Source organism: Aphelocoma coerulescens, chromosome 18 (genome assembly GCF_041296385.1).
Source record: "Aphelocoma coerulescens isolate FSJ_1873_10779 chromosome 18, UR_Acoe_1.0, whole genome shotgun sequence".
Taxonomy (NCBI): domain Eukaryota; kingdom Metazoa; phylum Chordata; class Aves; order Passeriformes; family Corvidae; genus Aphelocoma; species Aphelocoma coerulescens.
Window position 1 is genome coordinate 11,655,016 of NC_091031.1, and position 12,542 is coordinate 11,667,557.

Below are 12,542 nucleotides of genomic sequence, written 5' to 3' on the forward strand. Positions count from 1 at the left end.
CTGTTCTTCTGGAAGAATTCCTGAGGCAGAAGCTGGCATGGCCTGGAGCCTCTGTTGGGAGGAGCAGGACCTTCTGCCAGGAAAGCATCCAGTGCCTCGGGATGTGACCTGGGCATGGAGCAAGGGCTGGAGGTGTCACCAGCTGTGAGGGCAGAAGAGCTGTCCTTCCCTGCCAGCTCTCCTGGACACTGCACACAGCTCCTGCCCCGCTCCTCTGCCAGCAGGGCAGGGACAGGGAAGGGTGAGAAATGTCTTTGTGCCACCTGGACCCTATGGAGCTGCAGGGGAGGCACTGGGGGTGAGATCCCCTCTGGCGTCCCTGCAGCTCTGGCACTGCTGTGTTCACCTTCATAGCAGAAATGTTCATGTAGGAATTACAGATGGTTGTCTCCAGTTCACATCCTGACACATTCCCAGCAGGAGCCCAGAGAGAACTTCTGAACCCGCCTGTCCCCAGGGGCCATCAGGATCCCTGTTAATTAAAAGAGCTAAAGAGTGAGACAGCTGGAACACAGAGGAACAAGTTGGTTTGACCCCTTGGACAAGTTTGTATTTTTTGGGTTTTTAATGCTTACAGGAAGTTCTGCCAAAGAAGAGATTAAATGTCCTCAGTTAAATTTGGGATGGTGGAGGGAGGAATCTTGGTCTTTGCTTGAAATGCAGAGCTCATCCCAGCAAGGAGTGTCGGTGTCCCGGTGTCCTGAGCAGCACCGAGCGTGGAGCACTGAGCACCACTGGGATTCGAGGTGGAGCTGAAGGAGGAGAAGCCCAGGAGTGCACTCCTGTGTTGCCTTTGGCACAGGGAGCTGCACACCTCGGAGGGGCTGCAAAAACCAGGCACGGCTGCAGCCAGGGAGAGAAATTAGGATTCCTGGCTTGTGTTTTTTACTGTGTTTTTTCTCTTTTCACTCTGCCTTGACATTACAGCTGGCACATCGTGCTGAGGTTCTTCAGGTTTCTGATGCACTCACATTATTTGCAGTCTTCATTTCATAGCCCTGGCACTTGGAACAATGCTTTGCTTTCTTATTAACATGTAATTATGGGGTTTGGACATACAGAGGTTGGCATTCCCTATGTGATTCATTTATTTGGTATCCAGCTCTTCTCCTGAGGCACCAGAGACCTGAAGGAGGGAGGGAAAGCCTGCTTGGCTTCTCCACTAAATTCCAGCCTTACTGTAATTGGTTTTGTGTCGGGATTTTAGTTCTCTGTGTGTTTTCTTAAGGCTGACTGGAGTCTTCCATGACTCAGTGGGGTAGGCCATGGAGGTGCATTACTCATCGATAAATGCTATTGAGTGATCCATAAATTTCAATCCACGGAAAATCCAAACAATTCTAAGGAGACGTTTGGTCAGCAGCACCGCTCTGCTAAACTGATCAAACCCCAGATTTGTTTCTCTCTTCCAGTGCTGAATTTCACGTGGCCACTTTCGCTTGGCTTTTGGGTTTCTCACTCCACAGACAGAATGGGTGAGGTCAAAGATGGAACTGCCAGAACCAAATGTGGCTTTTTATGCATTTTAAAGAAACCAATCAACCAAACAAAACCGATTAGTGTCTAGTCATGTATGCAAGCAGAGCTCTAAAACCTGTTCCACTTCGTGGGAAGAGATGGTCATCCTTCCCAAGGAATTCCATGAGTTAAGGAGAGGGATTTAAAAAAAAAAAACGCCCTCAGAAGGGTGGTGCAGCTACGTGGGACATGGGGAGAGACAGGGAGTCACAGGATGGGAAGGAGCCAGGTTATTTTCCTGCTCTTGAGTGAGGAAGGAGTAGGGAAACCCCACATGGTTTCCTGCAAAATGAAACATAAAGTTCCTCATGCTCTCTGCCTCTGCCTGGCTTTCACTCCCGTAAGGAGCTGCTCGTTTCTCCAGAATGAGCTGTTTAATCGCTCAGGAAGGAGCTCCTTAACAGGAGAAACATCTCGGGTGGCCCGTGGCACTGAGAGGGCCGGGATCAGCTCCGTGCTCCGTGTCCCTGTGCTGCCCCTCACGCTGGGGCTTGTCCTCTCCAAAGTGGCACCTTTTTGGCTGGAATGTGCACCTTGATCCCTGTGCTGTCACTCGGCGTCCTCACTGCTGTTGGGGCCGTGCAGAGGACGGTGGAATATTAATTTGTGGTGGGATCTCATGGCCTCACAGTCGATTTGCTCCTCTGCCCTCGGGCTGGAAAGGGAGGAAAGACAGAGTGGCTGGAAGAGTTGGAATAGGGGCTCCTGCTCTCTGGAGAAGTTTGGGCTCCTCGTTCTGTTGGCAAAACAGAATTTCATTTGGTTATTCACTTCAGGCTGGCCAGGGAGGAGTTCCAGCACAAAGGGCACCCTCGAGGAGGTGAGATGCTGGCGGGCCCGGCCTGCGGAACGCTCTGGGATGGGCTGGTTTTGTCATCGCTTTCCAGGGGAAGCTGTTCCCTTGGAAAACTTCTGGCCAGCTGTAGAAAGACTTGATGGCTGAGCTGACACAGAAGATGGGGCTGCCAGAGAAGTCCCAAATGGATGGGAAGGGTTGTCAGGAATGTCAGCAGAGAGGTTGGGGATGTGGGAAAGGCAGCTGGGAGTGCTGCTGGCAGAGCTGTGCTGGGCTGTGCTGCTTCCCGGGGCTGTGGGCAAACCCAGGGCCGGAGCTCGTGGCCTTCTGAGGGGAAGCAGAGGAGAAAAGCAAAAGGATCTGTTTGGACAGCGCAGGCTGCTGCGGCCCCTGGCTCGGCTCAGCTGAGGTTTGCCCTCCCTTCCTGCAGGGATGAGTTACAGCTCCAGCCTGGGGGGCTCCTGTCCCATGGGAGGCACTGAAATTATCCATGCCGTGGCTGGAGAGAAGCAGAACCAGCTTTTTACAGGAGGTATCGGTGATTTCAGGAACTAAAACAGAACATTTCTGATTTTCATGGCAGCGGCAAAGTCTCTGAAGAAAAAAGGAAATGAGGAATGAGCTTTTTTTTTTTCCTGAGAAATTCCTAGGATCCCATACAATTTCTTCTGCTCAATTTTTTATCATCTGTCTTCCCTTGGTGTCCTTTGCATAAATCTTTATTTTTTTAGCTCTTAGCACATGTGGTTTCAGGGATGTGTGTAAATCCACCCTTACTGCTGCTGCCAGGTGGTTGTTCCCTGCAATTCCAGGGAAGGATTTTACACCCTGGGAGTGACTTTTAGCACAGTCCTTGTGAAACCACACACACAAACATGCACATGGATGGACCCCAGAAACTGGGAACAGCAAGATGTGGTACCTGTGTGGCTTGTAATGCAGCTGATTCAGAGATATTAAAAATCATCTTTCTTAGCCTTTCACAGAATCCCAGAATGGTTTGGGTTGGGAGGGACCGTAAACTTCAGCTCATTCCCACCCATCTACCATGGGCAGGGACACCTTCCACTGTCCCAGGGTGCTCCAAGCCCCATCCAACCTGGTCAAGTGATTTTTGTGTTCATCTGTATGGGTAAAAATTTGTTTAATGCAAATTATTAAACAAAACTGAAATTTATTTGGTGTTTGGTTTAAAAAAAAAAAAAAAAAAAAAAAAAAAGGAGGATTTTCTCACTGTGCTCAGGCTTTTTCCAGTAAACACCTCTCTGCTTCCTGGGAGGCAGGGTCACCTTGGAATGGGAGAGGGCTGCACTTCCAGCCTCTCCCACCTCTTCCTCAGGGATGCTTCTGACCTGGACCCATGCTCAGCCTGCTCTTCACTGTCCAAAACACATTGCCTAAGATCAAAAACTGCTGCTGTGTGATTTTGAACCAAAAAAAAGTCAAGTGTTTCAGCATATATCAACCTACATTTTTCCTGTCATGTGCTGGCTTTGCTGCTCCCTCCTTGCATGTTTTCTTTGTAAATCCCATGTGTGGAATTGATGCCGGTGTCCCGAGGGCTGCCCTGCCCTGCCCTCCCCATGGCTGCAGGAGCCAGGACAGCACTGCAGCCACACTTGTGTCCCCAGAACGAAGACCTGCCATGGCTTTTGTCCTGCTTTCATGTATGTCTGTGTTGACCTCAGATCCCACCATTATTTTGCTGTCTGACACATACCTGAGGAAATCCTGCCCTTGCTGAGGGCTCCATCCCAGATTTTAGAGTTTGGCTCACTGGGAAGAGCACCCAGATTTGTAGGGACAGGTGGTGCTTCCCTGCCACAGCCTGGCAGGAATGAGGTGGGGAGACCTGGAAGTGCCTCTGCCTTCCTAAGGGGACCGGGCCCTTCCCATGGGGAAGGTTGGGCTGCCTCAGCTCCTGCCTGGCTGGTGGCTGGCACTGCAGCACGGGGACACGTGTGCAGGGATGGGGACAGCTGTGACACTGGTGTTTGAGCAGTCCCTGCTGATGGAGCAGCTCCTGGCCGAGCTCACCTCCGGCACTGACCTTCAGACTGCTCCCACTTCAGCTCCGAGTGACTCCGAGTTTAGTGCTGGGGTTGGGCACCGGGTTTTTATCCTCTGCTTCAAGATCCTGCTTCCCTGAAAGGAGACCTTGGCTAAATTTGTGTTCCTGGCTGGGTTGTGGTTTGCAGTGCTGTGTTACAGGAGTGTCCTTTGGAAGGTCACCAGCAGCCAGCCTGCCTTCCCCGTCTGCTCCCTCCTCATGGGGGGACCTGGCTCCTTCCCTCTTTTCAGGTCTCTCTCCATCTCTTTTTAGCCTGTTCCTTGCATAGCCAGCTAAATGGGTGGTGATAGAACATGGAATTGCCAGACTGAAGGGCAGAGGGGGTTGCAGGTGGGTCAGGAGAGGTGGGAACCTGTGGAGTGTCCGTGCTCTGAGGACTTCCTTGGCCACGAGTTACTTGGTGCCCACCTTAGAAATTCAATACTAACTCTCAACTCTGCCATATCCAACACTGATTTCCTTTGCTTTGGAGTGGGGAGAAATGTTTTCATTTCCAGGGAGGTTGAGCACTGCCCTGTGCTTGGGTGTCACCACAACAGGGGGTTGGTGGGTGCAGACGATGGATGGGTGGGTGGATGGGTGGATGTTTCTGTGCTGGGTGTTTTTGGTTACAAGGACACCCTGGCCTGGGGAACCTGCTGGACTGGACTTCTGGTTCAACTGGGAGTGGGGTCAGACCCTTCCTCCCCATTCCAGCTGCTCAGAGCTCCAGGTCCTGCCATGAGCACTCCAGAATTCTCTAGGTCTCAACTGTGACATCAAAGGGGCGGGTGCTTGTTGAGCTTTGGGCTGTGTGTTGGGTGAAGTGCCCTGCTCCCCTGGAACCTGACTGTGTCACAAAACATGTTTATATATCTATATATGGAGAAATGCTTCTTCCAGGATGTCCAGGGCAGCCCTTTGGTTCAGAAATGAGTCCTGGCAGGGGGATGGGAAAGGAGAGGCTCTACAGAGAATCCAATTTGCAGTGCCTTGGGCTTTGAAATGATGACAGAAAATTTTCCTGCTCACATTTGTTCTCATTTAGCTACAGCTTGTTCACCAGGATGTTTTTCAAGGAGGGTCTGGTCAGTGTTGGCAGAGGAAAGTCTCCAGTTTCCCAAGCATGCTTATCACTTTGTCCTTGACAACGATGGGAACTTGCAGCACTTTTTTTTCATGGAGAGGCAAACATGAGCAGTCCTGCCCTTGCAGGCAGCATTGTCCTGCTCTTCCTGTGTGCTGAATCACGCAGGACAGATAAAGTTTCCCCAAAATATTGTTGGCTTTGCAGATGTCAGACCTGGGAAAGTTGGGTGGAAGGGGGAGGAGAGGGAATATCTGAACTGCAAACTGAACAAACCTTGTAGCTTAAACAAAATGCCTCCCATCCCTTGGGAAAATCTGTTTTGTGTAGGGTGGACAATACTGAGTATAATAATATTGATGAACAATAATTTAAAGTATTGCAAACAGCTTTAGAAACATGGAGGGTTTGTGTCTGGAATAGAACAGTATTGGTGGGGTGGATGGGTCGGATCTGGAGGATAAAACACAGGGAAGTGGTTGATGTTTGCCCTCTGCCCTCCCTTCGTGGGGATACAGGGGTGGTTTGGGCTGCAGGACATGAATCAGGAGCTCATGTTTTAGGAAAGCTGTATATTTTCAAAGTACAGGATTTTTTAGCTGCTGCTATCATTTTACATGGGGATTTGCTGGGGATGACAGAGTGTTTGTGGAGCAGATGGAAACATGCACTGGAGGGATGATGCTTCAATGTCTCAGCTCTCCGGGAGAGTAAAACCTCCGTGCTCTGTGTGCCTTGGACATTTCCTTTGTGCCTGCAGAACTTTGATAATTGTATGTGGTTTTTGTTATCTCTCTGTACGATCAGATGGGTTTTATCTGTATGTGATACAGTGCTTGTTCCTTGATAAGACTGAGAACATAAACACCCTCCATAAGGAACATCTGGGGCCAGAGGGAATGGCTGGAGCTGTGTCAGCAGAGATTTAGGTTGGATATAAGGGAAAGGTTCTTCCCCCTGAGGGTGCTGGGCACTGCCCAGGCTCCCCAGGGAATGGGCACGGCCCGAGGCTGCCAGAGCTCCAGGAGTGTTTGGACAGCGCTGCCAGGGATGCCCAGGGTGGGATCTGGGGTGTCTGTGCAGGGCCTGGAGTTGGATCAATGATCCTGGTGGGTCCCTTCCAGCTCAGGAGTTTCTGTGATCTTCTGCTGAGGGAATGTGAATGATGGAGAAAACCGTTCCCATTCAGTTCCTGGTGTCAGAGGGATGACAGCAGGGAAGCTCCAAGAGCTAATGTCACGCACTGGCACTACTCTTGGAAGGACGAGGGTTCCTTGCTGTCTCACAGGGAAGTTTGGGAAGTAAAAGGAATGCCCTTGTCACTGTCGTCCCCTTTTTCCTTGCAGAGACATTTGGGAAATCTTTTGTTTGAAGGAATACAGTCAAAACTAAAAAGGCTTAATAATAAGGGCCCTGTCCTGTTGATGGGAGTTGCATTCTTTAAATGTTCTTTAACCCTCTGCCATCATCCCTACAGGGTTATGATCCATAAATTTGGGCAGGATATCACTTTATCTTGCTAACTGGATGCTGTGTGCTCTGACTTCTGCTTTTGTTGCTTAAGGGCTGTTGAACCCAGGGTTTCATTGGGGCAGAGCTGCAGTGCCAGGACCTGCTGGGGTACAGAGGAGCTGAGGGCACGGCCACTGAACCCAGCCCTGCCTCAAAGGCAGGCAGGACTCAGAGAGACAGGGCTCAATATTGGGGAGAATGCTGGAAGTGTAAGCAGAGCAGGAGGCTGTGCAGCAGCACTGAGGGCTTGGCTGCTGTCCTCTCCTGATTTATCATGCACGAGGGAAGCCTCTCCTACCTGCGGCGCCCAGGGCAGCCAGACGTGGTGTGTGCACACACCAGAGGCACTGGCTGTGTGTTCCAAGGAAATCAGAGCGTAACAGGCACTGAGAGGGAAATTTAGTGCCTGAATGTGGCTTTTAATTTTCAGCCATCCCATCAACCACTCTCACTGTAAGCCTTGTCCCAGCTCTGATTTCCAGGACAAAATTAAAGCCATCAGTTACAGGAGGTTGAGGGTGGGTTGGCTTGAAGTTTTCCTTTCTCCTCTCTTTAAAACTCGATGTAGGGGAAACCTTGCCCACTTTCCTTTTCCCAGAGGACCTTCTGGGCTGCAGGAAGAGCTGCCAGACCCACAGCTCCAGGAGGGAACCAAGGCAGGACTTTGTGACCTCAGTGGTCGCATGGTCAGGACTGCACTGAGTTCTCTCAGAGGCCTTTATGGAGATGGTGCTTCTGGATGTGGTTTAGTGATGATGTCGTGGCCAAGTGTTGAGATGCTGTTCCAGGGACTGAAATTCCAGAATTCCTATAGCAGAGGCACTAATTCCCTCACTTTGGCTCAGTGAGGGAATTCACCTCAGCTTTGAGGCTGCCCTCCTGTACCCCTGACCTCCCAGACTGATGCTGCTGTTTCAGGCTGTGTTTTTTCCTCCACTTTAGGCTGTACTTTCTCCTCCACTCTTGCAGTGGAGCACTGCACTGAATCTGAAGTCTATGGTGCAGTATTTCCCAGGATTTGGACCTTTCAGTGCCGTGTGAGCACTGCTCTGTCCCAGTGGGGGACAGAAGGATGCAGCTGGTTCCCATTGCGGGGCCTCCAGCAGGAGGGTGGTTGAGCAGGGATGCTGTGGGCTCAGATTTAATGCTGCTGTTCCTCTTTCCCCAGAGATCATCGACGACCTCACGAACCTGGTGGAGAACACGGACGACCGGCTGCGCACCCAGACACGGCACGTGAAGATGGTGGACAAGAAATCGACGTCCTGCGGTAGGAAATGGCTTCAGCACAAATCCTTCGATGCCAGGGCATTGGTAACTGATGATGTGCAGTTATTAACTGTCACTAATTGCTGTGCAATGCGCTCCCCCCCGAGGACAGCTTCTTTCAAAGGCACAAACCCCAGCACTCCAAACATCTCCAGCAGCTCTGACTCGCTGTGCTGAAGTTGCCGTTGATTTCCTTGAGCCATTTCACTCCAGCATTGCACAATATCCTGGATGTCTGAAATGGTTTGAAATTAGAGCGGTGCATGTTAATTAGCTTTACACAAACTTGCTACCAGCTCTCACAAAGCTGGCACAGCGGGGAGCGAGGCCGCAGGGGCGTTTCTGGGGATGTCCTGCAGGGATGAGCTCTTAACCCAGCAGCATTCAGAGCCTGCCAGGCATGAAACCCTTCCTGGTGACTCCTGAAGTGATGTGCAAGCTGCTAAAGCTAAACTGGCTTCCCTCTCCATAGAGCCAGGGAGAGGTGGCAATCACAGGCAGGTTTGATGAAGAGCTGAGGGTTGGTAGCAGTGACCAGGAGAGAATGCTGTGGGTGATGGCAGAAATTATCTTTATGTGGGGAGGGTGAGTGGCTGAGGGATGAAGTCCCCGGGGAGGTGGTGGCAGTTCAGTTCTGGAAGCAGCACGTCTGGTTCTGGTGTTCGTTTTTATCGTGCTAGAAGACTCACAATGCTCTACAGAAATTTGACTTACAGTCAGAAATGGAATTTGTTAAAATTTGGTTTATGTAGTTTAGTAAAGAGAAAGCCGAGGGCTGATGTGGTCACATACCTGTTTGTGGCTGGTGGGAGATGGCATCCTGTGGAGTGAGGCTCTGGCTGCAGAAGCTCCCAAGCTTAGACTGGCAATGAGGCATCTTTCCAGCTCTGACAATTCCAGGGATTTATTTGGCTCTCCATCAGTGATAACTTTTCGAAAGCTTGGTTGATGTAGGTTGATGAAAACCTGTGGCTTCTTCTGGAGGTTAAAGTTGACTTGTCAGAGTCATTTGTCTCCGAGCTCTCTCGTACCAACTGCAGATGGAATTAAAGGCGTGACTGCAGAGTTCATGACTGACTCTTTTATTTTAGATCTTGAATGTTGATGCAAGATGGATTTAATTTAAAACTAAGTGCACTTGAATGATGCTGAGCACCCCGTGTGCCTTTGGAGTCTCCCCTTAATTCCTGTGGCTTCGTTTTCCGCACGAGTTCAGGGCAGCTCAGCGTGACGTGGGGGGCAGGCAGGGGGTCACTCCCGTGGCTTCCAGGAGGGATTTCTCCCCATTTTTAGGTTCCTCATGCAAGTGCAGCCCCAGACATGTTGCTGCATGATGAGCCTGTCTCTTTAACTTGGGAAGCCCATCCTGGCTGCTTGGGGAATTTCAGAGGAGGAGGAGGAGGATGGGAGAAGCGAAGGCTGGGAGGATCCTGGGCTGGATTCCTTGGAGGTGACCTCTCTCACCCTTTGCACATTGAAAAACATTTTGCTTTGGTGAGAAGTGCTGCCTCCGGTGCCTGTTCCCTCTGCTCCCATAGGTCTTCCTGTGTTTGCATAACAATTTGGGCATAAGTAAACACCATATTGCCTCAGATGGCTGCTTCCTGCTGCCCAGGCGAGAGCTTTAGAACAATAATGCTGAGGACACAGGCTTTAATGGCATTCCTCCCATCCCTCTGCCACCGTTATCCCTGGCACTGGGATGAACTGGTGTGCTGGGATGAGAAGTACCCCCCCTGGATGTATGATTATCCCCGGAATGAGGCCAAGCCACAGGAAAACTGGCACCTGCTCGGGGACTATGTCAGAGTGCTTTTTTTATCCTTTAAATTGATAAAATCCTCAGTAACTCTTTGGGTTTGGTGTCGCACTGTGGATTTAAAGCAGGGTGAAATGCTCAGCCTTCCCCCTTGCCCACCCCTTCCTTACTCAGACCCAGTCTCCACTCTGCTCCAGCATGTGGCTGTTGATGTGTTTTTCCCTCCTTTTTGAAATCATGGTGTCTTTTTATTTTCCTGATGAGTGCCTGTGCTGGAGCCACGGGCTGTGGATACAAGCAGAGCACACTGGCTGGAATAATGGAATAATCCCTGTTTTACAAGCAGGAATGTAATGCATTAATGGGTGTGTCTTTGTTAGCAGCCAGTATAATCATAAAATCAAAGTATTGCTGATGAAACCCAACTTTAATCAATATTTCAACATCTCCCTCTCAGGCAAACCTTGTTTCCAGCTGTGGGGGCTGCTCCCAGTGCCCGCTGTGGTTTGGGCTGTGCCCTCGGCGTTACCTGCCTGGCCCAGGGGCAGCCTCTGCCCCTCTGCCCTGCTCAGGCCTGGCACAAACCCCCAGGTTGTCCTGGGTGGGTTGTTTCATTCACAGCTTATTTCCAGTGCCATTTTTCTCGCTGGCCCGAGCGCTGTTGACAGCGCCCGCCCTCGCCGTGCCCAGGGAAGGCTGTCCTGTCTCCCTTGGTGGCCTCGGGCAGCCCCACACTGGTGTCACTGGGAACTCCCAGGGGTTGCAGCGGGAGAGTAACCACGGGATAGACTCCAGCCTGCTGCATGTATGAAATTATTGTTGAAAATCATCAGTCATCCGCAGGCAAATGTTTGCACGCTGCCTGGCATTGTTTTCGTCCTTCCCAGTGAGTGCTGGGCATTAGGAGGGGTGGGGGGACATATAAGTTTCTTAGATTTCAGAAATTTGCATTGAGCTTTCACCAGAGTGTTCACACAAATCATCAATCAAGTGCTAGGCTGCCTGTACCAGCTTTGCTGCAGGAATGGCTGCGTGCACAATCCTGACTTTTCAGCCTCACCACTGGTGCTCTTGGGTTGGTTTGTGCTCTCTTTTCCAGTCTGGGCACCTTCAGGGGTTTCTGCAGAGCAACACTCACTAACCATTTCTCAGTAACTTTTTTACTACAAACTTTAACCCTCAGAATGCCCTCTTAAGAACTGCATTTCAAAATTTGCAAAGAAACTAAAGTATAATTAATGCTGAGATGCTAGGGGATGTCGTGGTTTAACCCCAACCCCCCAGAGCCACCCTCTCCCTGTCCCCACAGGAAGCATCCCTGCAGTCTGTGGGCCACCCCAGGGAAATGTCTGTGAAAAGCCCATAAAAGTCCAGAAGATCTTCCCTGAGTTCATTTAGTCCACGGCTCTGGACGCTGGTGGCCACTCAGGACAGGTGAGCTGGTGTTCTGTGGTTGCTGGGCACCAGAGCCAGCTCAGGTCAGTGCTGCACTTGCACTGCTGCTTGTAGGGCTTCTCCACACTGGGTCAGGTGGTTCCTGCCCCAGTGAGTCCAGTAAGGTGCAACCCAGCTCGTGGGTCACATCCATCACAGTGTCCAGCTGGCTGGGTTGGCGTTCCAGGCTTCACAGCACAGACTCACTGAGGCTGGAAAAGCCCTCCCAGACCATCGAGTCCAGCCTGAGCCCAATCCCCACCTTGTCACCAGCCCAGAGCACTGAGTGCCACGTCCAGGCATTCCTTGAGACAAGAACCAGTGCAGTGAACTCCTCCCCTTGCTCCCAGCCTGGCTGGCAACAGGGGTTTGGTGCTTTTGGGTAACTTTCCCCCCATCCTTGAGTTTTGTAGTGGGATTTTTTGTTTGGTTATTTTCCTTAGAGACACAAGTAGGCAGCTCCCTGCAGACAGGATGGTTAAGCCAGGCTTTGGCTGTGATAAGAACATCCTCAAGTGTTTGTGTCTGGAGGAGCCAAGGGGATTTTAGTTACTCAGGCCACAGCTGGGAGCCCTGTTGGCAGTTGTGACCTGTGCAGAGGTGGTTGAATCTGAGCTGTGCCATGTGTGAAGTCAGAAATGTTCTTCAGGTCCTGCTGAACCAGACCATGAACTGGGGAGGGGACCTGGGCATTGCTGGTTCTACTCCTGCTCCTGCCCCAGTCACTCTCTGGTGGTTCTCCTGTAGCCAAGGAGAAAAGCTGCTTTTGTTTCCTGGGGAAGCAACCCAGAAAAACCATGACTTTGTCACAGTAAAAACAAGCAAAAAAAGAGGAAGCTTTTATTTCTGATAGCTGAGTCTGTGTCCCTCCCCCTGCCTGAGGGCAGCAGACCATGTTCTCCCCGTGTGCATCCCTCTGCCCTTTCAGATAAATGAGGAGAATGAGGACCAGCCACAGCAAATCCCCTTCTGGGCCAGGGCCTGTGTCCTGGAGGGCACCACCCCACTGCAGAGAGGGGCCCTGAGCAGTTTTTCCCTGTCCCTGGTTTTCTCCTGTTCCACAAGATGGCAATGCAATCTAATCGCCTCCCTCAGCGCCAGGTAGATGCTCTCAGCT

At 51.1% G+C, this 12,542-nt stretch overlaps 1 protein-coding gene across 3 annotated transcripts in view; it reads left to right on the forward strand.

Annotated features, from left to right (window-relative positions):
- STX8 (syntaxin 8) overlaps positions 1-12,542 on the forward strand; it is an 89,737-nt gene that overhangs the window by 48,747 nt on the left and 28,448 nt on the right. For all 3 annotated transcript variants that reach the window (XM_069032216.1, XM_069032218.1, XM_069032214.1), the window contains one exon: positions 8,132-8,233. In XM_069032216.1, coding sequence (XP_068888317.1) covers positions 8,132-8,233 — 102 coding nt within the window. The remainder of the gene's footprint in view (positions 1-8,131; positions 8,234-12,542) is intronic.